This window comes from Peromyscus californicus, unplaced genomic scaffold (genome assembly GCF_007827085.1).
Source record: "Peromyscus californicus insignis strain IS unplaced genomic scaffold, ASM782708v3 Scaffold_23__1_contigs__length_62951481, whole genome shotgun sequence".
Taxonomy (NCBI): domain Eukaryota; kingdom Metazoa; phylum Chordata; class Mammalia; order Rodentia; family Cricetidae; genus Peromyscus; species Peromyscus californicus.
Genome location: NW_026294534.1, coordinates 59,856,173 through 59,883,994, shown reverse-complemented (window position 1 = coordinate 59,883,994; position 27,822 = coordinate 59,856,173). Strand labels below are relative to the sequence as shown.

The 27,822-nt window shown below is 51.1% G+C and overlaps 1 protein-coding gene across 6 annotated transcripts in view; it reads left to right on the top strand.

Annotated features, from left to right (window-relative positions):
• Positions 1-27,822, top strand: part of Eps15l1 (epidermal growth factor receptor pathway substrate 15 like 1) — a 93,677-nt gene that overhangs the window by 53,352 nt on the left and 12,503 nt on the right. For 2 of the 6 annotated variants that reach the window (XM_052752468.1, XM_052752470.1), the window contains exons 16-22: positions 272-436; positions 5,799-5,922; positions 6,729-6,779; positions 7,876-8,012; positions 11,010-11,070; positions 11,756-11,838; positions 23,035-23,167. In XM_052752468.1, the coding sequence (XP_052608428.1) occupies positions 272-436; positions 5,799-5,922; positions 6,729-6,779; positions 7,876-8,012; positions 11,010-11,070; positions 11,756-11,838; positions 23,035-23,167 (754 nt within the window). Of the gene's footprint in view, positions 1-271; positions 437-5,798; positions 5,923-6,728; positions 6,780-7,875; positions 8,013-11,009; positions 11,071-11,755; positions 11,839-15,652; positions 15,734-23,034; positions 23,168-25,281; positions 25,330-27,822 lie in introns of those variants that run through there. The other 4 variants (XM_052752469.1, XM_052752472.1, XM_052752467.1 and 1 more) reach the window with 3 other exon arrangements.

Genomic DNA, 27,822 nt, shown 5'->3' with positions numbered 1-27,822 from the left:
CATGTAATAAAACCCTGAGAAGGAACAGATTGCCAATCCAGATTCTGCCTAATTGTAGTTGGTTGAGAATTGGTTTGAGGGAGCAAGTGCTCCTCTGGGGGCCAGGCCGCAGAGGTCTGGAGCAGTAGGGTGTCTTGGTATTCATGGATCAGTGCATCCTGTCTGGTGTACAGCCTGTGCAGGGCAGTCCTGTGTGCATGATTCCCTGGGCAAGGCATCTTGCTGGCTGTACCCCGTGCTCCTCTTAATGTCTGTGGTGTTTGTCTTTTAGGCAAGAAGCAAGCTGTCGCAGCTGCAGGAGAGCCACCTAGAAGCTCACCGGAGCCTGGAACAGTACGACCAGGTGCCTGATGGGGTCTCTGGCACCAGCCTGCCTGACCTGGCCACCCTGAGTGAAGGCATCTTGCTGGCAGAGAGAGGCGGCTTTGGAGCCATGGTAAAGGTCGAGTAAGCGTCTCCTGGTCCTCGTGGGCTCTGCTGCACCTACAGATCTGCACACGGCACTGGCTCCCTCAGTGCATGGCACCCGTTGTTTTTGATGGCAATCTGCACAGGGCCCAGGGCTGGCGGTTGAGTTTATCCTGCTGTCTAAAAGCTGTGAGGCCCAAGTGTTCATTTCCTCAGAAGTGTTTTCTATTGGGCCAGTCACACAAATGTAGAGGGCAAACCTAACCGAAGCCCATGTAGTCCCATACTGTGGAAGTTCCATACTCCACAGATGGCAGCCTTGGGGTGCACATGTGTTATTCAGGCCAAGTGATTCTGAAAGATGAAAAATCAGCTGGAGCTGGAGCTTGTAGTAAGCACTGAAGGCCCCAGGTCCCATCCTGCAGTGCACACTGAGAGCACCACAGCTTGTCTGCTTTCCAGGTGCTGCGCAGTCAGCTGTCGGCCGGCCTCTCTGGGAGAACCTCAACACTGTGTGACCCTCTCTGCTTGTGAGCCATCAGCCTAGGCAGTGTGACCCTTCTCTCGGGTTGTCAGTGCCCCTTGTTGGAGTCATCAGCCCCATCCAGGGATGTCTCTGTGGTTGGGCCTATAGTATCTGGGGTGCTATGCTACTCTTAACCACTTGGCCGCCTCATCTTCCAGGGCTCTGCCTTGCTCCAGCCCTGCTGCTTCTTCCTCTTGGTCCCTTCCCTCCTTGCCTTGTGCTTTAAACACAGCCACCTTCCCCTCTCTTCTCTGTGTTTCTTTCGCATCCAAGAACTCACAGGGAAGACTACTTCCCCTGGACTACTTAAAAGGTGCTGTCTGTAACCCTGCCTGTCCCTCGTGTCTGCCCGCAGAAGTCCCGTTCACTCTTAGACGCACAAGCAGGTGGCTTCCTGCCCACCATGGGCATCTCAGGCTTCACTGTTCCATGGGATTCCCATGGAATTCCCTGCTTTGTGGCCTGTAGCTGGTGTGTGTTTCCATCTTGTGACTGTGCTCTCTATTCCATCTCACCATTGCTCCCCATGCAGCTGGCTTGTCCTGTGTCCTGGGCCAGGGAAATCATGGCTTAAGCCTGCCCTTGTAGCCTGCTTGGTTTGTTGTTCGTTTTCTCTCTCTCTCTCTCTCTCTCTCTCTCTCTCTCTCTCTCTCTCTCTCTTTTTGAGACAAGGTGTCACTGCAACCCAGGCTGGCCTGGAACTCCAGAGATTCCAGTTGTGGGGATTAAAGGAGTGTGCCCGGTTCTCTGTGCCTTTATCAGGCTCACATCCTGGGCTGCATCTTGGCAGTGGATGACAGTTTCAGGTAGCTGGTCATTTCTGCTACCACCTGAGCCTTTCATACCTGGTAATTTTTGTCCATTATTGAAGCAGGCAGAGTTTGCATGGTGGACTGTCACGTGTACAGTGTAACTATCAGATATATTACCTAGAAGCTCAGGACTTGTGTCTGAAGGAACCCACATCTCTTTGTACAAATAGTTTTAAGATCATTTTTGGGGTTGTTTCCATTTCTTAATAAACAATTTGAAGCAAGGTCTTTGTTCAGTATTCCATCTGGGGACTGTCTGGAGCAGAGTGTGCTCTGTCAGTTCTCTTTGTGGGGTGCAGCTAGGCACTGTGCTTGTGGAGAACAGTGCAACCAGAGTGGCACATCTAGAACTTTCTGTAGGTGATTCTTGAGTCACTGAGCTAAATGTAAGTTCCCATGGTGGAGACAATGGGATTCTTAAGACCATGTTCACTTCTGTGTGTATACCTTTAATTACTTTTTTCTTTCACAGTGCTGTAGGTAGAGCCCAGGACCTCACACATGTTAGCACAGGTGGAGCCCAGGGTCTCCCTCACACATGTTAGCACAGGTGGAACCCAGGGCCTCACACATGTTAGCACAGGTGGAGCCCAGGGTCTCCCTCACACATGTTAGCACAGGTGGAGCCCAGGGTCTCCCTCACACATGTTAGCACAGGAGGAGCCCAGGGCCTCACACATGTTAGCACAGGTGGAGCCCAGGGCCTCACACATGTTAGCACAGGTGGAGCCCAGGGTCTCACACATGTTAGCACAGGTGGAGCCCAGGGCCTCACACATGTTAGCACAGGTGGAGCCCAGGGCCTCACACATGTTAGCACAGGAGGAGCCCAGGGCCTCACACATGTTAGCACAGGAGGAGCCCAGGGTCTCCCTCACACATGTTAGCACAGGTGGAGCCCAGGGCCTCACACATGTTAGCACAGGTGGAGCCCAGGGCCTCACACATGCTAGCAAGTACTCACCACCGAGCCTTTCACCCAGCCCAAGGCCATGTTTATTTCTTGTGACTGATGGGAGCCTCTTCCTGGATACCCAGCCAGCCCACCCAGCAGAGAGCAAGTCGTGCACCATCCCATTTGTTACTTTGACTCATCAGGATAGGTTGGGTCCTTGGCCACTCGAGCCTTGGTAACATTCAGGGGCCAAGGTTATGGACTCCCAGCAAGGATTTATAAATGAGAGACGCTTAGCTGGTAACTTGAACTCAACTGAGGATGGGAATACTTGCATCAGTACAGTTAGCAGGAGCTGCAGCATTGGGCACCCACCCAACAAACTTGGTTTTGTTGTGTTTTGTTGAGACAAGGTCTCACGGTATAGCCATGGCTGGCCGGGAATTCATTATGAAGACCAGGCTGACCTTGGGCTCACAGAGATCCATGTGCCTCTGCCTCTAAGTGATGAGATGAAAGGGATGCACCCCACACCCAGTCCCCAACATTCTGTAAAAGGCAAGGATGTCACAGAAACTTCTTGGGTGTCCTCTGTGACCTGGTCCATACTCTGAAAGCAGGCAGAGCTTAGGGCTAGCTGCTGCCTTGCTTTTGAAGGTGTTTTCTGCAGCTGGGCACGTGGCTCAGTAGTGGGGTCTTGCCCAGTGTGTGTGAGGCCCTGGGTCCCATCCTCCATGCTGCAAAACCTAGTAATTAAATGAAAGTAGTTACTGTGTTTTAGCTCTGTGAAGGTACTTATCACCCACCCTAATGCAGTTACATCACCGAGTGACCACGTGATTCGGTGCTCTGAGAAGATGGCATCTACTAGTGGCATTGTAGATTCATTTATCCGCTTCTATGCACACAATGATAGAATGTGTCCTGCATTTGGAAGTGCCACAGGCCTATTCTTGCCCTTATATTCTGTCTCCCAGAGTGACATGCCCTTCATTCTCCTGGCTGGTGGCTGGCCATGTTCCCATTTGTGGGTGGGGAAAAGCCCTCTTTCCAGCTCTGTTTCTTCCTTACTGTTAATTTGAGCCAGTGCCTTGGCTGCAGTGCTGGGCTGCATACATGCTCGGTTAGTCTTTGCCGCTGATCTGCAACCAGCTATGCTGTGGCCCCCTTTGGGGGGAGTGTCACAGTTGCACAAGGTGTACGACTCCTTCTGACATCACTGCATAGGTCCCGCCATGCCACCATGTGAGAACTGGTAGTGCAGTTCACAGGCACATTTGTTCCATTGAAACCCATTCCTCGTCTTCCCTTCAGCAATTGTAAACAACAGATAGTCAGTACCTAGCCCTGTCCATAAATGACATGAGTTTCCTTTTGAAACCAAGCTCCATCCCTCATCCCTTTGTCTTTTGAAACACAGCCCATTCCTCACCCAGGGCTAGTACAAGAGTCTTCTGCCCGGTTCAGGGCTTCCTTAGGTCATGACCTTCTGCCGGTGTCTCTCTGTCCTTGAACCCCAACAGCTGTGTGTCCTTCCTTTGCCCATGGTAGGGCAGAGAGGTAGGTCTGTCTTCTGCCTCAGTGCACGGGCTTCTTTCGGTCAGAATCTCCCATCGCATTTCTCTCCATCCTGAACCCCAGCAGCTGCACTGGGGTGTGTGCCTCTCAGGGCTGGCAGCACCCAGGTGTCTTCAGCAGATGCCACGCTGGCTGCATCTGTGCTTAACCTCCCTGAGCGCCAGGCCTGGCTTCTTTAGGAAGGCCTGTGCCCAGAAGCTCCGAAGAATCAGTCCCAGGTAAGACTATGGCCCACCACTTCTTCCCCCAAGTCAGTGACCGCTGCTTCCTGTTTTATCTTACTGTGTGACCAGGCTGGTGAGGAACTCTTATCCTCCTGCTTCAGCCTCTCCCAGAACCAGGGTGCTCCCTGTTCCTATCTAGTGGCTTCCTCTTAACCTAGTCCCTCTGGGCACCATTCTCCTATCCCAGGTGCAGGCAGCCTTATTAGAATGCGTCCTTTTCATGTCATTTCTTCAAACCATTGTCTGCTTTCACAGATGTCCTAGCTTTGAATGACTTGGTCAGGGGAGGAATGACAGTCCCTTCGCCCAGCTGCAGGTGTCTGTGAGAAACCATCTGCTGGTCATGGTAGCCCACACATTTAATCCCAACAGTCAGGGAGGCAGAGGCAGGCTGATATATGAGCCCAAGGCCAGCCTTGTCTACATAGTGAGTTCCAGGCCAGTCAGGGCTGCACAGCGAGACCCTGCCTCCCTAAAAAAAAAAAAAAAAAAAAAAAAAAAGTATTCCAGTTAAACATCCCTGTTTCATGGAGGATTGTGTCTCTGTTAAGCAGAACAGATCCCTAATTCTCAACCCAGCATTCTACTTACAGGGGTTACCCCGCCCCACAGGCCATTTCCACTATGGACAAGCACTCTTCAAAAGTAAATTTTTTTGTTGTTGTTGTTGTTCTGCTGCTTTGAATACACTTTCCAGTTTCTAGAAATAAGCACCTTTTTATAAAAATGCAAAGTGCCCTGCATGCTTTAGCAGCTCCCACTGTACCAGTGTCACCCCAAGCCCCACTTCCCACTCAGGCAGAAACGGCCCACTTGTTTCTTGACATAGAACTTGTGGGGGGTGAGGGTCGATGGCACTGGCCCCGTCATTCCACTTTCTGTCCCTGTGAATGTGGTGACTCCAGGGGCTTCGTATGAATGGGATCACACAGCATTTATCTCTCTGTCACTGACATCTTATTTCCACTTAGCTTCACATCCTCAAGTCTCCTCTTTTTACAGCAGAATTTTCATCCTCTTCAAGGCTGAGTATTATTCCACCATGTGGGTGGGTAGATTCCATCTATTTGTTCTTTCTCCTCAGTGGCTTTATTAGAGTTGTTTTAGATTTATTGAAACACTGCAAAGCTATGGTGCAGAGTTTCCATGAGTTCACACCTGGTCTCCATTGCTTCCTCAGCAAATAAATTCATGTCCAGGGTTGCTTTTAGCCAAAATCTCCACTTGTGTGACTCCTCTCAGGCATTCTGTTCCAGCTCACACTGCATCAAGTGCAGATCTGAGTTAAGCGTGAAATCCTGCACTTGGCTTAGATCAGAAGTAACTCAGTGCCTGTCCTTTCTTCACACTCCTAGGATGACCCTTTCAAAAACAAAGCCTTACTGTTTAGCAACAACTCACAAGAACTACATCCAGACCCCTTCCAGGCGGAGGACCCCTTCAAGTCCGACCCATTTAAAGGAGCTGACCCCTTCAAAGGTATGCCCCAGCCTGCGTGCCATGAAAGGACTATTGTTTCTTTTCTTTTTAAAATACTTTCTTGTGAATGTATGGGTCTTTTGCTTGCGTGTGTGTGCATCATGTGTGTGCAGTGCTCCTAGAGGGCACAAGAGGGCATCAGATCCTCCAGAGCTGGAATTACAGATAGTTGTGAACTGCCATGTAGATGCTGGGACTTGAACCTGGGTCCTCCGTAGAAACAAGCGATGCTTTTAACTGCTAAGCCACTGTTCTAGCCCCTTAACTTTAAGGTTTTTATTTGTTTGTTTGTTTGTTTTTTGAGACAGGGTAGATGTTTGTGTAGCCTTGGCTGACCTGGAACTCACTCTGTAGACCAGGCTGGCCTGGAACTCACAAAGATCCTCCTGCCTCTGCCTCGCTTGTGCTGTGATTAAAGTTGTGCACCACCATGCCTGGGGAGCTTTCAGATTTTGATCTTAGGTCTAAGGGACGGATCCAGCAGCTTTGGCATTGTCATAGGTCATCATGACATGGCCAGGACAGCCACTGTGTCCCTGTCCTCTTACTGAGCAAGGTAGGAAATGCAGGGATCCAGAGTGGAGAAAGAAAAGTGCTTCCTCAAAGACTAGTTATTTCTGCAGCCGGCTAAGCATCTGGGCCAGCTTAATTAAGTGTTTTCCGGCCTGGGGCTCCCACTTTTTACCCATGACCCTCTGTGGCAGGGCCGGGTGCAGAGGGACCACTTCTTCTCTTGAACCAGGCAGCAGGCCTGTCTCCCCGCTGTCCTCCCTCCACTCACCTGACTGCTGCTCTCTCTGCTCCAGGTGACCCCTTCCAGAACGATCCCTTCGCAGAGCAGCAGACGGCAGTCACAGGTAAAGGCTGGCTTCCTTGTGTCCCTCAGTGCTCAGAGTCTCTCCAGACTCAGTTCATTTGGGGACACGGTCACTTGTGCCATAGCTGCCTATGTTGGGTGTGTGATGTGAGTGTCACACATGGTGGGATTTCCCACCACTCATGCCAGGGACAATGATGTCATAGCAAAAGACAGCCATCATATGTCATGTGTGACTTTTTTCTCCTGTGTTGGCATTGCCTAGTGTGCCTGAAAGCCTGAATTCCATCCCCAGCCACAGAAACAGAAAAGATTTGGAAACTTTGTACCCCAGCAGAAACCCGCATCTGTCACAGTAGCTCCCATCCTGTCCAGTGCCTGGCGCCACCAGTGTGCTTCCTGCCCCTGGTCCCACCAGTGTGCTTCCTGACCCTGGCACCACCCACATTGCTTATTAGTGTTAAATGCGGCTTTATTATGGAGCATGATGTACACATCACAAAATTCTCCTTTTAAAAAAGTTTTATGAGCCGGGCGGTGGTGGCGCACGCCTTTAATCCCAGCACTCGGGAGGCAGAGGCAGGCGGATCTCTGTGAGTTCGAGGCCAGCCTGGACTATCAAGTGAGTTCCAGGAAAGGCGCAAAGCTACACAGCGAAACCCTGCCTCGAAAAAACCAAAAAAAAAAAAAAAAAAGTTTTATGAACTGGGCATGGTGGCACACACCGTTAATCCCAGAACTCGGTGACTCAGTAGGCAGAAGCAGGTGGATCTCCTAAGTTCAAAGCCAGCCTACATAGCTGGTCTACATAGCAAGATCCCGTCTCAAGAAACTTTTATTTAACAGTTGTGTGTAGGTGTGCCATGTGTGGCGGTCGGGGCACTTGTAGGAGTCCGTTTTCTTCTTCCTCTATGTGGGTCAGCCTGTTAGGTTTGGCAGCAGGTGCCAGGAAAGCTTCTGACAGATGTTTAGAGGTTGAAGGACAGTCGACAGTCCATCACCCTGAGAGGTCCTGACTCTGGGGCAACTGACCAGTCACCACAATTTCCATCTCATCCTGAGTTTTTGTCTCCCTGGTGTCCACTCCTCACATCTCTCTAGTATCATTGCTCACCCGTTGTACCCTCTCTTTCTAGACCCATTTGGAGGAGACCCTTTCAAAGAAAGTGACCCATTCCACAGCTCAAACACTGATGACTTCTTCAAGAAGCAGACAAAGAAGGACCCGTTTACCTCAGACCCCTTCACAAAGAACCCTTCCTTACCTCCAAAGGTGAGTGGTCTCTGGGCCCACTTGAGCAGGTCTGGTCTGATGTGTGTTTGGATGGGTCCATGGTGTCAGGAGGCTGGCTTGGCCAGGAGCTGGGATTACAAGCCTGGTCTCATTCCTGGTCAGTGCTGTCATTGCCAGGTCCTGTCTTGTGAGCCAGCACACTACGGCGCCACGTCGGGGCCAGGGCATCTCCTCAAATAGCTCTTGTCCCTTCCTGTCCCTCTCCTCTGCTCCCACCTCCACTCTGTCTCCCACAGCTACAGCAAAACACCACGAGAAGCTGGGCATGGTGGCTGCACCTGTTGTCCTGTCCACTTGAGGGGAAGCTGGGGGAAGACTTGAGTCCAGGCCGTCCTGGACAACACAGCGAGGCCCCGCGCCACACACATAGAGCCCACACATTCCCTCCATCAGCCTGCCCTGCCGTCTTTTTTCTTTTAAATTACATTCTTATTTATTTTCTTTTTGGTTCTTTTTAAAAAATACATATTTTTTTATTGTGTGTGTATCTACATGAATTTATGTGTACCACATGTGTGCAGGTGCCCTGGGAGGCCAGAAGAAAATATCATATTCCCTAGAGCAGGAGTTCAGTCTGTTGTGGGTTACCTGACATGGATGTTGGGGACCAGACTGTACGAGAGCATCAAGAGCTCTTAACTACTGAAGAGTCCACAGCCACTATTTTGTATGTGTGTGTACACTTGTGAGTGCCACAGCACATGTTGATGTCTATTTCCACCAAGTAGGTTATTGGGAACAAACTCAGATTGTCAGCAAACACCTTTACTTAATAAACCATCTCGTTGGCTGTGCTCTGGGATCCATCTGGTGCAAATCACTGATGGCATCACTTGAGTTAGATAACTTAGAGGGTGTTAGCCTGTTTTCTGTTACTCTAACAAAATTCCTGAGGCTGGACACTTAATAAAGCAAAGAGGTTTATTTTGGTTCAGAGTTCTGGAGTAGTGTGGCCATTGGTTTTGTTGTGGGTGCAACATGGCAGAAGCCAGAGAAGGAAACCAGCCCTGCCCAGAAGGAGTGGTTTTTGTGCAAGTGAGGAACCAGAAGGCAGGAAGCGCCAATCTTGCTTGCTTTTCCCTTCATGTAACTTTCAGAGGACCTAATCTGCCCCTGCCAGACCTGACATCATGATACAAGTGCAAAGTTCCACATCTGACCTCATGTGGTTTGGATATATATAGCCAGGGTGCAAGTGCACTTAGAATGCTGTGCGAATTTCCCTTCAGGCTGTGTATAGAATATAAGAAACAACAAAATTCCAGGCCAGCCTGGTTTTTATAGCAAGTAGTGAGACACTGTGAGACTCTGTCTCAAAAAAAAAAAAAAAAAAAAGCCAACAAACCACAGGGTGGGTAGCAGTGCTGGGGTGCTGGAGTGGTGGCTCAGCAGTCAGGAACGTGCCTGTGCAAGCCTGAGGTGGACATGGAGACCCCAGCACCTGTGAAACAAGCTGCCTGAGATCTTAGACATCACAGCCTGCCCTGAGCTGGGTAGAGACAGGAGGATGGCTGGGGCTTGCTGGCCAGCCCAGCTCCAGATTCAGTGAGAAACCCTGCCTCAAAGGAGTAAGGCAGAGGGCGATGAGATAGGAGGCCAGGTGCCTCTGGCCTTTGCATGCACACACTCACCCCCACACACATGCAAACAAACCTCACACACGAGAGAAACAAAGAAATTTTATGTTGAGACTGGGGTCCCATCCCCAATCTAGCTCATCATGCATGCATAATTCTACATGTTCTAGAATCCAGTTCCTTTGCCCAGCATGCTGGAGAGTGAAACACAACCTATAATTGCTTTTCTTTTTTTTTTTTTTTTTTGTTTTGTTTTGTTTTGTTTTTCGAGACAGGGTTTCTCTGTGTAGCTTTGTGCCTTATAATTGCTTTTCTGTTGGGATTTTCCTTTTTAAAGATTTTAAGAAGTTTTTATTTTAGTTTTGTAGGTGTTTTGCCTGCATATCTGTCTGTATACCACATGAGTGCCTGGTGCCTATGGAGTCCAGAAGAGGGCATCAGATCCCTGCACCTTGAGATACAGGTGGTTGAACCACCTTGTGGGTGCCGGGAACCAACTCTGGCCCACTGGAAAAGCAGCCAGTGCTTGTAACCACTGAGCCACCCCTCCAGCTCTGAATTTTTTGTTTGTTAGTTTGTTTTTGTTTTTATGAGTCAGGTACTCTGTGTAGCCCTGGGACTCAGAAATCTGCCTGTCTCCACCTCCACGGTGCTGGCAGCATTTGTCATTTTTGCTTTGATCCTTTGTATGTGGGTCTCTCTCCTCTATTTCTCTTTTCTTTTGAGGCATAGTCTCTCAGTGTAGTCCCAACTGGCCTCAGAATTGGAGCAATCCTCCTGCCTTGGCCTCCTGTGTGCTGGGAAGACAGGTGTGAATTTAAAAGAGTTAACTACTGTTTTTAATTTTTATTATTTATTTATTTATTTTTGGCTTTTTTTGAGGCAGGGTCTCTCTGTGTAGCCCTGGGTGTCCTTGCTCTGTAGACCAGGCTCACCTTGAACTAAGAGATCCGCCTGCCTCTGCCTCCCGAGTGCTAGGATTAAAGTTGTGCACCATCAAGCCTGTTAAGTGCTCATAGGATTGACCAGGCATGTGTCATTTCTGATTCTCTTCCTTCCATTGAAAGACAAACTTCCTTCCCTTTATTGAGCCTTGCCCCCAACCCCTCTCTAGGGGATTTTAGGCAGAGACTCCACTTCTACCAGATCTTAATGCCCTCTGTGTCTGTGGCTTTGGTTCACTTCTCAGGCCTTCATTTCATGGTCATTTGTGGGGACTATAGCATTCATCAGTGTTACCTGCTGCAGGGCATCTGTTGAGGATTCCCCTCCACTGCCCAGGTTTGTCTGAGTCACCCCACCCTCTCTGATGTGTGGTATTGTTAATGGCATTTGAACGTGTTGGAAAGTACATTGAGTGGGTAGATGGCAGAATAAACTCTTCTCTCTCCTCCCTCAGCTCGACCCATTTGAGTCCAGTGATCCCTTCTCTTCCTCCAGCATCTCCTCGAAAGGATCAGGTGAGACTTGAAGCTCCCACCCTCCTGACTACATCACGCCTCAATAATGTCATCAGTCCCCAGATTAGTGTAGCTCGGTGGAGCGTGATGCCTAAGTGGATGCCCTCATCTCACCCTCACAGACCTGTCTGTCCCAGCAGAAGCTGGCATCCGTCCTTCCAGACAATTTATCTGCTGGGGGCCATTTGCTCATTGTCCTTAATGGGAATAGTCCACAGTTTCCCAAGCATGGTGGCACTCACCTCTGACCCCAGCACTAGGAAACAGCCTAGAGGATCACTAGTTTCAAAACAGACTCAGGCATGGGAGTACACATCTTTAATAATCCTACCACTCAAGAGTCAGAGGCAGGGGGATCTCTGTGAGTTCCAGACCAGCCTGGGCTACAGAGTGAGACCTTATCTGAAAAGCTGGGGGTGAGGGAATCTCTCCCAGCTGATGATCCACACACACACACAAACTGTGGTGTGTCCAGCCACCCTCTAATGGCTCATTCTCTCCATGTCACCTGTTTCTCCTGGACTGGTGGGACAGCAGGAACCAATCCCTCATTTGATCACTGTGAGCCATCTTCCCAGAGACATTCACAGCCCTGAGTCTCCTACTCCTGGATCCTAGGATTGCCCCTTGATGTTAGGCACATCTGCTCAGACCATAACCCCAACTGTGTTGGTGCCCCTTGCAGATCCCTTTGGAACCCTAGACCCCTTTGGAAGCGGCTCCTTCAGCAGTGCCGAGGGCTTTGCTGACTTCAGCCAGATGTCCAAGGTAAGGCCCTCTCAAGAAGCCCCAGCCACATGCGTCTTGTGTGGGTAGCCAGATGTAACTGCTGCCACATAGGTGTGTACCTGCACTTGTCACACTCTGAGTACAACCTTACACAGCAGAGAGTGGATAGGGTCTGGAAAATACCTGACCTGGGATAGGATACCTTGTGTACACTCGAAGCTGCCAAAGCCCAGGTCCCTCCTGGTGCCATCAGCCTCGGCCCATCTTGCTCAGGTCTGATCAAACAAGGTTCAGATCTCAGGGCGTGAAGTGGCGCCTCTGTGGCCAAGCACACTCAAGGTCAGTGAGTGGCCCAGGGCTGTACATTTGTCTGCCTGCCAAGGACCTAGGGAAGGAAGAGATAGACATGGTGGTCCCAGGAGGCCAGGGGGACAGACCTCAGGCTTGAGGTGTCTGGAGAAAGTGAACCACACAAATGCCTAGAACCTCCAGGGACCAAACTCTTGAGGGTGTTGAATGGTAAGGGCCAGCTCACAGCAAAGGTGAATGAATATGCATATGAAGACAGCTTGCACTACTCAAGGACAAAAGCTACACCCCTGTCCTAAACAGGGGCCCTGAAAAGCTTCCCTGTCTGCTCTGGCTCCAGGATGTACTGTGGCTGATGTCACTCATCGAGGGGACATGTGGTTTGAGAGCCACATCTTGAGCTCAGCAAGTAGTCATCCCACAGTGCAGCAGCTCAAGGCCCGAGTGGGATGCATGTCTTCCTCCAGCACTTGGTAGGCTCAGGTGGGAGGACGGCTGTGACTTGGAGGCTAGCCTGGGCTACACATGGAGCTAGACCTGTCTGAGAAGAAAGCAGCAGGGCTCATCCTTATGAAGAACTTGCTAACCTGGAGTCATGGTCTTGGTGAGAGAGACTAAGTCACAGGTCCTTGCCCAGCACACCAGTGCATGAATTTGAGTGGTCTTTGGTAATGAATAAAAGAGTCAAGCCAGCTGTAGCAGCAAACCCTGGAGACTGAGGCAGGAAGATGGCCAGCTCCAGGCCAGCCTGGGCTATACAGAGAAACACTGCCTCAAAACAGTTAAGGAAAGTAGTGCTACAGGAGTGCTCTCTCAGCCACTGCTGTCCTGTCCTGGTGGCACCCTTGTCTATTCTGCCCTGTCCTCTCCTGGCAGGGCATCAACTCTGTCCTTAGAGCCACTGGTGTGGTGTGCCTTGCAAACTTTTCTCATGGGGCACAGTTTCCCTAACAGAATCCATCCTTCTACTGGGCCACCTGAAGGAGGCAGTAGGAGGCCATTCTGAGGGTGGAGGCATCCCTGGTATCCATAAAGGTGTATTGCGTGATGCCCAGGGGACATCCAAATCCTCACTGTCATTCCTCTTGTGACATGACTCAGTACCACAGACTGCACATCTGGGTGGCTTCGAGTGTCTCCCAGGATGTGCTGTGTCTGTAGCTCCATTTGTAGTCCCAAGGAAAGCTGCCTGTGTGCGCTCAGTGCTGATGCAGTGTTTTTCTATCTTCAGTGTGAGGTTGGTTGAATATTCAGATGTGGAACCCCAGGAGATGGAGGCCAACCACAGGTGGTAGCCAGTGTCCAAGCATGGGGTCCCTGCCCTCCCCCACCATGCCCTCTTCACTGGTATCCCAGTATTATCCCGATAATTCTCAGGTGCCAAAGGCTGGCAGCAGTTGCAACATGCAATGTGACATGCTGCTTCCAAAAAACACTTGGCATGCCGCAAGTTTTCAGCACAGTGACAGACAGACGTACACAGCGGCACAGGGAGGCCTGGCTTTTAGCAGGAGACCTTCAGTTGGCCCATTCAGGAGCCCTGTGCATGCAGCTTCAGGAGCACCAGTACTGTATAGGCAGCACCTGGCATTGGAGAAGCAGAGACAGCATGAGCCCTTGGAACCCAGCTCCTGCTCTCAGGACATTTTGGCCACACGGGGGCGGCAGCTTACAAGGGCTGGTGATCAGAGCTGTCTGAAGCTGTGGACTCCTTTCTGAGGAGCCCCTCTCTAGGCTTGGAACTGTTCCCTGCTCGTTGTCAGCCCCATAGAAGGCCTGAGCAAGTGTACAAGGTACCTGTAGTTGTAGGTTGCTGATGAGAAGAAAGTTTTCTCTGCTCACTGTGGCCACTGGCTGTTGCCCATGCTCATCTAACGTGCCCTAATTAAGCTCAGTCACAGAGAGAGCCTGCAAACCAAAAATGTGGAAGTAGGAATGAAAAAGGGGTTTGTGGGGAGTGGGGAGGAATGACAGGGCTACAGGAATACATCACACACATGTGAAAATGTTAGTTCTAAGTGTTCATTGAGAGACTGTGGCCATGCAGGTGGCTGGGGGCTAGGGCCTGGGCCTGGGCTGCTCTCCACTTGAGATGCTGGGATTCGAGGCTGGAATAGGTGCTAGCTGCCACCCCTATTTAGTCCTTCCCTGTCTCTCTGCCCAGCTACCCTCTAGTTGCATAGGCCCCCCTTCTCCTGAGGAACCCCCAGATAAGCCTGTGTGTCCTCCCCATCCCCCTACAACTGGGATAGGAAAGCCAGGCCCACTTCCTGTTCTCGGCACCAGGCCAGGACACAATTGGCTAGGACTGTGGAAAATCCTGTCCCGTACACTGTTTACACCATCCTTGGGGCTCCTTGACTTCAAGACACTTGTAAAGCCTATGCTGGCCCCGCCCCTGCCCCCCACTGATTTTCCTCTCTGGTCACCTTGCTAGTTTTCAAGAACAACACTGGGTATAAATAAATCCGGAGGGAAATGAAAGTAGAGTGGCAAGGGCTTCTTTCTCTTAGCTTTCTTTTTTCTGTTTTTAGCCATCACCACCAGCCCTTTCGCACCTGATCAGGGTGGGGCAGCAGTGCGTGCCACTCCTGGCTCCTAGAATTAGAGTGCCCTACACTGGCACAGCTGTGCTGAGGAAGGGGACAGCAGGCCCCTCTGGGGGCCTCCAGGCCGTGCTAGTGGAGGGCTCCGTCTTCGGGGTTCTGTCGCTGCAATGAAACTCCGTGACCAAAGCAAGTTGGGGAGGAAAGGGTTTATTTGGCTCACACTTCCACGTCACTGTTCATCACTGAAGGAAGTCAGGACAGCAACTCACAGAGGGCAGGAACCTGGAGGCAGGAGCTGATGCAGAAGCCATGGAGGGATGCTGCTTACTGGCTTGCTTCCCCTAACTTGCTCAGCCTGCTTTCTTGTAGAACCCAGGACCACCAGCCCAGGGATGGCACTACCCACAATAGGCTGGGCCCTCCCTCATTGATCACTAATTAAGAAAATGAGCCGGGTGGTGGTGGCACACGCCTTTGATCCCAGCACTCGGGAGGCAGAGGCAGGTGAATCTCTGTGAGTTCGAGGCCAGCCTGGTCTACAGAGTGAGTTACAGGACAGCCAGAACTGTTTCACAGAGAACTCTGTTTCAAAAAACCAAAGGGAAAAAAAAAGAAAAGAAAAGCCCCATAGGCCTGCCTACAGTCAAAACTTAGGAAGGCATTTTCTCAATTGAGGCTCCCTCCTCTCAGATGACTCCAACTCTTGTGTCAAGTTGACATAAAACTAAACTATCCAGTACAAGCTGGGTGGTGGCAGCACTCCCAGCACTCGGGAGGCAGAGGCAGATGGATCTTTGTGAGTTCGAGGCCAGCCTGGTCTACAGACTGAATTCCAGGACAGGCTTCAGAGTTGCACAGAGAAACTGTCTGAAAACAAAACAAAAAACAAACAAACAAAAAAACTGTCCAGCACAGGTTCCCAGAGGAATATTCTAGACAATTATTGAGCCTCGGTGACATTTGCTTGCTTTCAAAATGAGTTCCCCCGACTGCAGGTGCGATCAGTGGTACGAGCCTGCAGAGCATGATCAGGGCCCTGGGTTCATCCCAGCACTCCAGCCGAAAAGGAAATCAAAGTAAGTAAGTTCTCTAAAGTGTGTTCATAGAGCACTTCAGAATGTAAATAAGTCTAACTTCATTTACCTTTTCCCCACCCACACCCAGAAGAAAAGCCACCTGCGCAGTAGTGGGGTGGATGGCAGCCCATTTTCAGTGACTTTTCAACCTTGTCGTGGTTTGTTTGGTTTTTTTCTTTCTTTTTTTAAATCTTTGCAGTGGTGCTGATGGAACACAGGGTCCCCTGCATGCCAGGCAGGGGCTCCACCCCTGAGCCATGCCCCTAGTCCTTTTTGGTATTCCTCACCCCTGCCTCTGAGTTCTTGCTGTCGTTTGGAAGCATACCTTGCTCTTCTCTAGTTCCCAGCCTCTGTGGGAACCTTTCTGAAATACAGCCTGCCTTGAATCCACCGTGGCTTGAGGTGGAAAGAGCCAGGTCCCAAAGGAGATTTAGTGGGAAGGAAACCTAAAGTCATCAAAACTGGGTCTAGAAGCTGGGCCTGGTGTCGCACACCTTTAATCCCAGCACTCGGGAGGCAGAGGCAGGTGGAGCTCTATGAGTTCAAGGCCAGCCTGGTCTACAGAGTGAGTGCAGGCCAGCCAGAGCTACATAGTGAGACGTTTCCTCAAAAAATAAAATCATAAAACTAATACCGGGAAATTACCTGAGCAGTGTGACACTGGGTAGGATGGACCACGTGAGGGGAGCCAGGCTGCCACGGTTAAGCCCCAGGCGGAGGTGGCACGGCTGTCTGCCCTGAGACATTGCTGCTAGCCAGAGGACCACGCAGCATTGTGTCAGCAGATGTCGGGAGCTCAGAAAGGAGAGCTGCTCAGGCCCCTATCCTCCTGCCTGTGATTTGGGGCTTCCCGAGTCAGGAGACCAGGGAACCACATCCACACTGCACCCTCTCCTCAGGCTTCTATATTTCAGGCCCCAGAACCAGGACTGCATCACACAGGCCCTAGCACTCACACCTTCAGCTAACAAATGGCTTTTCTTTGGGGAGGGTGGCACATGTCATGGCACCTGGGTGGAGCTCGAGGATAACCCTGCTTGAGTCAGTATTTTTTCTACCTTTTGAACCTGAGGAGCAAACTCAGGTCACCAGGCTTGCCTCTAAGTACATTGAGCCTCTCACCAGCATCCAAAGATACTGAGTGCTGCACCCCTCTCTTATCCTGTGTCTTGTCTGGAGGCTGGAGAAATGTGTATAAGAGCAGCCTCAGGTTTATGGTGAGACTTTATCTCAAAGAAACAACCACTAGCCCGTAGATGGCCCTGGTCTACCTCCAAACCCCAGAGGCAGGAGGAGTTGAGGTTCTGTAGACACAGGCTTCAGAAAGAGATGGGATCCTGCCCATCTGCCTCACCATACTCTTAGCCTGTGGAGCCCCATCCTGGGAGCCCTCCTCCAGTGGATGCCTGAAGCCTGTATTCACTGTTCCCTCTGCACCTGTACTTCTGACATAGTATGACTAGTAAACAAGGCACAGTTGTGGAATGAATAGTTACAGTACTCTACAATAAGTTATTTGAGATTCAGGAATTGTTTTTCTGGAACTTTCCCTCCATGCTCTCAGTGTGATAGCCTGTGACAAGGTGGGGGCTGCTGTATTCACTGTATCTGTGCTGACGCATCCAGTGTGTGGTGGGCATTTTCCCTAACTCTGACTTCCAGGGATGCTACTGACAATGAGGCCTGTCATCTCTGTTACGTCACAGATAGGAAATCAAGGCAGAGAACTGGGCTGGGATTTCAGCCCAGGTTGGGCAACCCAACTCACCTCTGACCATAGGACTTTGCAGCCTGACTAGGCTGGTGTTCTGGAAACTTCCAGGACAGGCTCTGAAATAAGACTGTCATTTGCGGAGAACGACTCAAGTGTTCTTGGTAGAGGAGCTGCCTCCTCCCTGCACTACAGCCTTCCAGCCTGCCGGCACGAAGCTCCCAGTACAGGAAGTGGGAGTAGGGGGCTTGTTAGAAAGTAAATCTGGGGCTTGCAGGGTCCTGTTGTGCGTGCATGTGTGTGTGTGTGTGTGTGTGTGTGTGTGTGTGTGTGTGTGTGCGCGCGCGCGTGCGTGCGCTCTCCCCAGAGGTCAGAGGTCAGTGTTAGGTGTCTTCCTTAATCACTCTTGCTGTTGGAGATGGATCTCACTGAACCTGCAGCTTGCAGCTTCACTTAGGCCAGCCAGCAGTTCCTCTGGTCTCTGCTCCTCCTGGCTCTGGGTTACAGACACATGCTATAGATGCTGCAGCACCTGGCCTTTTCTAGAGGTGGTAGGGAGCTCAGGGACGTGACCCGTCGGCTGTGTCTCCAGCCCCAGACCCCTGTTTTCCTTTGGAGGAGCTGCCTTCTCCTGCTGTCCCCTCCTGGCTCTGTTTCTCCCCTAAAGCCTTGTGTGTTTCCTTCAGCCTGAGGACAGGTAGTTCTCAGTGCCTGCCCTTCAGACGATGCCACAGAGTCCAGGCCTAGGTGGTGGACAAGCTGTACTGGCCCTGGGTCAACATTGACCCATGGTGTAGTCTGGGCAAGCCACACTGACTTCCTGTGCCTCGGTTTGCCTGTGTGTATAGCAGGGGTGATGATAGTAGGGTTCTCTCACAAGCCCTAGGAAGAGAGCAGTAGAACATCCATTTCCTGCCTGGAGCCAGAAAGCCCTGGGGCCTGGGGAAGGAGCTGTCGGCTTGGGTGCCAAAGCCACTGCCTCCCTGCCACACCTGCTGCTAAGGATGTGTGAGTGCCTGGAGCTGGCTTCTTCTCTGGGACCAGGGAAGCTGCACACTCTCCTCACCTCTCCTGCAATTGGATGGTGTGCCTTGGGTCCAGGGTGCTCTGGCTGACTTTCTGTCCTTGGTCTGCCCTGTGGGAGGAAGTAGAAAGCGCCAACCCTCCTCTCACTCTCTGGGCTCCGTTGAGGAGTTTGCTGTCATTTTTAGTCCCACTTTTGCCCAGTGCTGTGGACGGACTGTGGTGGCGGCCATGCCACCACACCTGGCTTGGTCCTTCTGCTTTGTCAGCAGTGGATTTGTTTGACCTGTCCTTTACTTACTATGTTATATGTTGGGCAAAATGCGCTCTGGTATACTCCATTAAACATTTTGCTCTTTTTGAGAAGGTCTGTCTTAGTTAAGGTTACTCTTACTGTAATGAAACACCGTGACCAAAAAGTAAATTGGGGAGGAAAGGGTTTATTTGGCTTACACTTCCACATCACTGCTCATCTTTGAAGGAAGTCAGGACAGCAACTCACACAGGCAGGGACCTGGAGGCAGGAGCTGATACAGAAGCCATGGAGGGGTGCTGCTTACTGGATTGCTCCCATGGCTTGCTCAGCCTGCTTTCTTATAGAACCCAGGACCACCAGCCTGGGGTTGGCACCACCCATTTTATCTTTTTTTTTAAATTCCCAAGCAAGGTCTTTCCTTGTAGCTCTGGCTGTCCTGGAACTTACTCTGTAGATCAAGCTAGCTTCAAGTGCTGGGATTAAAGACATGTGCTACTACACCCAGCTGGAGGCATTTTCTTAATTGAGACTCCCTCCTCTTAGATGGCTTTAACTTATGTCAAGTTGACATTAATTTGTAGCTAGAGTTTTCCTGCCTTGCCCACAGTCAGGACAAATCTCTGTCACCCGCCAGTCCCACAGCTGCTCAGACCCAACCAAGTAAACACAGAGACTTATATTGCTTACAAACTGTATGGCTGTGGCAGACTTCTTGCTAACTGTTCTTACAGCTTAAATTAATCCATTTCTATTAATCTATACCTTGCCACGTGGCTCATGACTTACCGGCATCTTCACATGTGGTTTGTCATGGCAGCGGCTGGCAGTGTCTCCTTTAGCCTTCCGCTTCCCAGAATTCTCCTCTCTCCTTGTCCCGCCTATACTTCCTGCCTGGCCACTGGCCAATCAGTGTTTTATTTATACAGAACGATATCCACAGCACTTCTCTTTTTCTTTTTTTTCAAAAAGGAAGGTTTTAACCTTAACATAGTAAAATTACATATAATTTGGGAATTTGGGCATAGCTTCTCTTACTACTTCCTGCTGGAGGGGGGCGCTGTATCTTATGGGGACACAAAGAAAATTTCAGGATTATGGAGTAGTCCATGAGGCAGTATTGTCTGAGCCAGTTGCCTTCAAACCATTCTGGATGTTGGATCATCTGGGCCATGGTGTCATTGGAGACCTTTCAGGGGGTCTTGGCTGGTCAAACCTGATGTATCTGAATCTGGAACAAATCCATAGCCTCTGGCTTTCTGTGGAAAGAAAAGCAGAGCCTCTTTTCCAAAACAACATATCCTTACATCCAAATTTTGAAGTCAAGGTACCTTTAAAATATACATTTTGGCATAACTCAACAGCTTTTGCAATCAAATGTTTTTCTTCAGTTACGAATATCAAAGAGAACATAATCCAGATTCTCTGTGTGGTAGCCATCTTTACGTGGCTTATTTTTTATATCACCTTGAACCTACTGCTTTAAACTGCAGCATTCCAAGACTGAAACGGCACTGTGACTGCTGCCTCTGCCCACTTTAGTTTCCCAACATGGTGGTGGTACGTTTTCCGCCAGCTCTGGGAGCCATCAACTCTCAGAAATAGTGGGTCTATGCTTCTATCAAAGCAGCATGTAGCCCAGAAACCTCTTTTTTTGTTTTGTATTAGCAAAGGCTAAATCCACCATGCAGCTTAATGTGCCACTTGCAGAGGCCTCATTCCTGCCATACGCGCTAGGAACCCACAAGTAGCTCAAACCGGCAAGCTGCCGCTCATTTGAGAGAGACAATTAGGAACTGTTTTTAGCTCCATTTTAGAATCTTTTTTCTCAGTTTTTAGGTGGAAACTCTTGCCACCACGTTGGGCACCATTTGTAGACATCTTCTTCTTCATCTTCGTCTTCCTCTTCTTCCTCCTCTTCCTCATCCTCTTCATCCTCCTCCTCATTAAATTGTCTATCACAGGGTCTCACTATGTAATACGCTGGCTGGACTCAAACTCAGATTTGTCTGTGCTGGGATTAAAGGCATATGCTACTGTGTCCAGCCAGATATTTCACTTAAAAAAGAATTATTTTATGTGTATGGTATTTTGCTTGCATATGTCTATGCAGCATGCTCTGGTGCACTCAGGTCAAAAGAAGGAGTAGATTCCTGGGGCTGCAGTTACAGACAGTTTGAGCCACCATTGTGGTGCTAGCAACCAAACCCAGGACCTCACCAGAGCAGCCAGTGCTCTTGATTGCCCATTACCCAAGCATTTCACTTTAACTTTTTTCACTATATTTTATTTGTATAAGTGTGTCAAATGCCCCAAGGTGCACATGTAATTGCAGGTGTTTCTTTCTGCTCTACAGGTCCAGGGATCAAACTCAGGTTATCAGACTTGACGGCAGTCCCTCTTGCCATCCCATTTCACTTTCCTATTTGCTCTCCCTCCACCAGGTGTGGTAGTGCCTGTCTGTCCTTCTAGCACCCAAGAGATTGAGGCAGGAGGATCAGGAAACGCAAGACCACCCATCAAAAGAAAGCAGTGTTTCTTACCCACCCTTCCCCATACACAGCGATTTTTCTCCCACATGGGAGGCTCCAGCTCTTTCCTGCGAGCATCTCAGATGATCTGACCACTGTGGTCTGACCTATCTGTCAGTGGGTGTCTCCCTCATAGGGAATAGGCACATTCCCTGATGCTGACACACAGGCACCTGCCAGCCACAAGCACTGACCCTGAACTAGGAAGGATGCCATGAGTGGTGGGAGCCCTGTACCAGCAGGGAGGCCCAGGCCCACCAATGAAACAGGGCCAAGATAGAGTGATGATTGACAGGCAGGGCTTGGACCAGAGTGGGGTCCAGCTGCTGAACTTCCCCTGGAGTCTCCAGGACTTGGCCAAGTCCCCAGGGGGGCTCACAGAGCTCCACGGTGTATCATACCTAGCCTTATTTACTTGTTTGTTTGTTTGATTGTTTTTTGAGAGATGGGCTTAGATGAGGCCCAAGACCTGGCACCTATGTGCCTCGCAGAGTGCTTAGAGTATGCTTGTTACATCAGCCTGGTGCTGTCTCTTGTTTACCCACCCAGCCGCTCTCTCCACCAGCAGCCTATCTACCCTCACACCTACCTCTTCCTCTCTCCTCCTCCCTTTCTCTGTATCCATCCATTCATACTTCCTTCATCCACCAGACTACCCGCTGTCATCCACCTATGTGTCTATCTACTGTCCGTCTACTCATTATTCCATCCACCTGTCCTAGTTTTTTTCATGTTGCTATAATAAAATATCCTGGCAAAAGCTACTGTAAGGGAAGGGTCAGGTTAGTCCATCATTGTGGGGACTCCAGGATGGGCCTTGAAACAGCCAGTCAAGAGCAGGGGATAAATGCATCCTTGTTTGTGCTTAGCTCTTTCTATCTCTACTTAGAAAGTCCAGGATTACCATCCACAGAGGGCAGGTCTTCCCACCTCAGTTCATGTAATCAAGACAGTCCCTTCCCCCATGCCTACAGACCAACCTTATCTAGACTTTGAGCCCTCCTTGTTAAGAATTTCTTCCCCAGTGATTGTGGATTGTGTCGGGTTGAGTACTTAAACTAACCATTGTACCATCCATCCACCTACACACCCGGACATCTACTCACCTATTTACCCACATCAATCTATCCATTCATCCATCCACCCTCAACTACTTGTCCCATCACACACATGCTCCATCCGTGGTCACCCACATGCCCCATTTACCCTCACCCACATGTCTATCCATCCATCACTCCACACATTCATCCACCTACTCACCATCTATTTGTAACTGTCTTATTTCAAACAGGGGAATTGGGGCTAATTTAATTGAGACGTAAACATTGGATAGGGGAAACAAGCTTAAGTGGAAGTGGCTACCAAGAGTGGGTAGAGCTAATGGAGGTAGTGTGGCTGTGCCAGCAGATGAAGGGGGCAGGGTTTGGAGCAGACACTCTGGCCTGAGCGTCTGGGGGCATAGAGAGAGCCTGTCCCAGCACCAGGCCAGCAGAGGCTGAGGCCATGCGCATCTCTGAACATGAGCAGAAGTCCCAGGGCCCCATGTGTGTGTTGAGTTGGGAAAGACTCCTTAATGGAGCAAGAGAGGCCGTTGGGGATAGGGTTACCCTCTGCTGCTTGTATTGGTGGCTTCCCTGTCATACAGAGGGCCTGGCTTTTGAGGGTGGAGGAAAGCGGGGGCTTGAGAGGACCTCAGTCTTGCCAGGGCTCTTGGTGCGGGAGCATTTGCCCGGTGCCTTCCTTTTAATGTCTGTTTTTGCCTCTTTCGTGTCCTCTCTTACAGCCCCCACCTTCTGGCCCCTTCTCCTCCTCCTTGGGAGGCACAGGATTCTCAGATGACCCCTTTAAAAGTAAACAGGACACTCCCGCTCTGCCTCCGAAGAAGCCCGCTCCTCCACGGCCCAAACCGCCCAGCGGTCAGTACGCTTCCTCCTCTCGCGGCACCCGCCGGTGGGGACAGGGCGGCGGGCACAGGGCCCCCTGCATTGAGCAGCCAGAGTAGAGCAGACCCCAGGGCAGGAGGCTCTCCCCTCTGCCCCACTGCCCCACCCCCTTGTGTGTGCTGTGCTATTTCCCTGTCCCGAGGTCCACACAAGAGTCCCCACAGAAGGTGCCCGCATCAGTGTCCCTGCATCTGCACCTCAGCGTCCAACGGCCTCCTGGCCTCCTGCTGTTCCCACAGTGGCTCAGGGAGGGCCTGGGGTGGGCTGCAGCAAGTGCTCAGGGTAACCCTGGTCCCTGAGTGTTGGGGTAAGGTGGTGGCTCTCTTGGCTGTGTTGATAAGCAGATGGCCTTATCTCCCTTACTGGTCAGGAGAAGGCTGTAGAGGGGTTTCCCATTCTCTTCCTATAACCTCACTGTCCTGAACCCTGCTCTCCAGAGAGGACCACTGTGCCCTCCCCCAGCAGATTCTGAGTACCTGTGACTCCAGTGTGGAAGGCTGGCGACAGAGCTCAATGGCTCAGCAGTGGAGCACGTGCCTTGCATGCCCAAAGTCCTGGCTTTGATATCCAGTACTGAAAAAGAGGACACATTTCTGAGTGACGCGCATATGCAATGTCTCCTTTCCAGTCCCCAATAAGAGCAGGTGGCCAGCCACAGGGCCACAGCTGTCCCTGCAGGCTCCCATTCATCATCCATCCCACTCTACTGTCCAGGGTGTTGCTGGCAGCAGGACACCTACACACTCCCAGCCACACCTGCTACCAGGCCACAGCAGCCTTCCCAGGGCAGGTGACAAAGTGACACACACCTTCCAGCCCAGTATGTACCTCTGTGAACCTACCTGTGATTCCATCTGTGGCCCTTGGAGGGACCTAGCCTGCCCCAGCTCATTCAGTCCTGTGATCACCCCTTCCTACGCAGCCCACCTGCAGAAGATAGACAGAGGGAGGGTTACCCTGAAGAGGCTGCCCCCCGCCTCCTGTCACCAGTGTCCTTCAGGGACCGTGCCCAGGTCGGCAAACTCTATGATGACAGCAGCTCTCTGTGAAGGGGTGGGAAGGAGCAGGAGTCTGAAAGGCACTGACCCGGAAGTGCAGGGGAGCCCTTCTATCTTGAGCAGCACCCCGCACTCCATCACCCCAGCAGCCTCATGTAGCATGTACACACGTGCACACCTACACATACATGCCCTTGATTCACAGAGAGTGTGTGTGCCCGCATGCATATTTCATCACTCAAGGTTCACATGCACTTTGAAAGCAAAGGCTTGAACATGTGTGCACCTGTGTTCATGTTTTGTGTATGTGCTCATGATGCCAAATGTTCGAGTGTCAAGTGAGCATGCGTCCCCACAGCGTGAGCCACATTGCCTGTGTCAGATGTGCCACAGGCATTCACTTACACACTTGTAAACACTACCCACTCACTCCTGCATCATGTGTATCCACAGGCACACACTCTCTCATGGAGACACACAAGCAGTGCTGACACTGTCCCACGTGGCCTTCTGTGTCCTCTCCTCATGCTGGATTTAGAGAGCAGGGTCACCTGTGAAATGCCGAGTGCTCTGTGGCCTCTGGTACCTGGTGTCAGAGTTGAGTCTTCGTAGCATGGATCCAGGATTGGGGCTCCAGGGCCCTCAGTCACCCTGTTTGAGGCTCTGAACCTGGCTCCTTTTCAATGATGCAGACTGGGTTCTGTCAGCCATTGTGCCGTGGGTGTGCCTGTGTGCTCCTGCCATCTGACCTTGGCAGGCCTGGTGTAACCCTTACCTCCTGTGACGCTAGTGAGACCATGAGATAGACAGGGCAGGCAACGTGATGCCTACTTACTGCAGAGGAAGGGCAACAGAGGGCATGGGGCCACCAGAGTCCCAGGGAAGATGGCATCTGCACCTGGACTTGGTCCCCACCTCCCCACCACTTTCTTTGGTTACTTGCCGTTTGCTCTTACATCAGCAGTCAGGAGAACCCAGCCAGGAGGGTCCCGGCATCCTGAGAATTGGGGCTCTCTCGTGCACTGTAATCCATGAGCACCTGAGAGCACCTGTGGGGGCCTAAGCGTTTTTTCATTTCACTCTCCCCAGAAGCAGCAGCTGGACAGAAAGACGCGGCAGTGTACACGCTGCTGGGTGGTAGGTACAGATGTGTGGGTGCATGTGAGCCCAGCGTCCCGTGCTGTGGTTGTGTTGACCTCATGCTAGCTCTAACATGCAGGCACTGCCTGGTACCTGTGCACAGCTCAGGACACCCCCTGCCTTAGCTGACTTGCTAATTAGCCCTGTTTGATGGGGAAGCATTTGGCGTCACGTCCCTGGTTCACGCATGGATTTGGAGCCCAGCCATACACTCCCTCGTCCTGTTCCCATCCATACCACACATACCACAGCTACTCTCTCAGCGGACGGGGTAACAGTATAAACTGACCAGCTCCCATGGCTGGACTTGCTCAGAAGCCAGGGCACTCTGCCTTCTGACCACTTAAGAAGGGACATAGCCAAGCTGAAGTGGGACCTTTACCTCATTTTATGTCTGAGACAGGATCTCTGTGATAACCTGGAACTCAACAATCCTCCTGATTCAGCCTCCTGCCCCACTGTGCCCTGTTTTTGGATGGTGCTTTTCTGTCTACCCTTTTTCCATTGAGGAAAACCACATAACCAGTGTACAACAGTAACCACCTTCAGCTGCTCACGTGCCATCATTCAGACCCTTGGGATATCAGATGTTGAGTTCTGCAGTAGGAGGGCTGGTCCCTGAATGGCTAGGAGCGGGTGGAGAAGGTGGGAGCATCCTGTTCCCAAGGACCCCCATGGGTGGTGGACCTGGCAGAGAAAGTGTGGCAATGGTGGTACTTCTCCAGATTCAGTGTTTTGTCTGGTTAAGGCAGGAATCATGAGCGACAGTGGCTTTCCTCATTCTGATGGCATGCCTGTGTGTGACATATGCCACCACCTTCCTAGCATATTTTCTAGCCCAGGGACAGGGACTTTATGAAACCCTACTGGGTCCCTGTCCAACAGGAATCTGAGGGGTTGTTCAGTCAGGCTGCTTTGGGGACGTGAGGGCCCTGGGCAGATGTCCCTGGGCCGCCCTGGACACATGCCCAAAGCTCACCCAGCCTCAGTTTCCCACAGCCTGGGCCCAGGCTTGTAAGTAAAGCACTTGTCATGGTGATGTTGTACGGTACCTGCATTGCATTGTGTGTCCATCCCCAGCCCCCCTTCCCCCAGCTATCCCCAGGCACAGGGCCCGAACACAGATGCCAGACTTAAAAGCCAGCCCTGGGTCCCCTGAGGGTCATCACTCAGGATGTGCCAGTTTGGGCCTGGGTGGCATGTAGTTACATGCTACCTTCTCCCGGCTCCGCGTCTCCTGGGATCTGCTGTTTGTCCTCTCAGTTTCCGTTCACATAGGGATTGGCTGCATCTACCGTGGTACCCCCAATGCCAAGGATACAGTTCTCTCCTTGAAGCCATAGACTGTATGCCCTAGACTGCTGGGGTGTGCACAGAAGTTGGACGTTTTGAAAGCGCTGCATTCTTGTGCCTGGAGATCTTTTCTAGAAAGGTCTATCAAGGTATTGAATAACCTGCAGGTGTCTGTCTGAGCCTGAGGCAACCGACTGCTTTCAGACACATGCAAAACAGCCCTGAAAACTGCCAGTTGGAGTGAATGCGCACCTCCCCCAGGTAAACAGTGGTGTATTTTCTGCAACGGACGGAGAGGAGATCAGTCAGAACTCACCGCTAAAGTTTCTAGGTAAAAGTTGTTGATTTGCAAAGAGAGAAACAGATTTTTTTAAGTGCAGGAAACGGCTGTGTGGGCGTCAGTGATTGGGCTGCCTGAGATAGCGGGATCCTGGCGGGCCCCACCCTGCCACTTCCTGCCAGCGCTGCCCTGCGGCTCCCAGCAGAGCCTACCCGCTGCCCCAGCTACACTCACTCACCAGCCAGTCACCTTTAACCTCTCCCCAAGTTAATGATCATCTTTATTACTACTCATGACCTCCCCCCACTTCTTTAAGGCCAGGCGCACGATGGAGATAAGGTCATGGCGACTTTTTGCCCCTTCCCCACAGTGCCTCCGACAGTGCACTTACGTTAGCAAGCAGCCCTCACTCAAGCCACATGAGAATGGTCTGGCCTTGTGTTGAATTCGATGCCCCTTCCAAAGCAGAAGCAAAAAGTCATTTCTCCTGTGACATACACTTCCTCTCCCACCCATGTGAGATCTATGCAGAGTGGCATGAGTTCCTCACAGGGTCACTGTGGCCTGCAGGGTACAGGCACAGGGAATGTTCTAGGGCTGTAAGCAGTCCACTCCAGTGTGTTCTCAACCCTCCTGTGAGGTACCAGGCCAAGGTCGGAACCTGCGTGTCTGGACCCTGGTGCTGACCGTGTTGTGCCCGAGCCTCCTGTTGCTGCGTATTGTCAAATGGCATCGCCATCTGAGCCTGTGGTTAGCACCTCTGCCCTGAACGTAACTACTTTAATTCCGTTCCCACGATGGTGGCAAAGAGATAATGCAGTGGGTACACTAGAGAGTTTAGAATGGGACAGACTTGTTCCATTTCAGGAAGATTCTGGCGTTTGCCAGCCAGCCAGGATGGCCAGAAGGCACCCAAG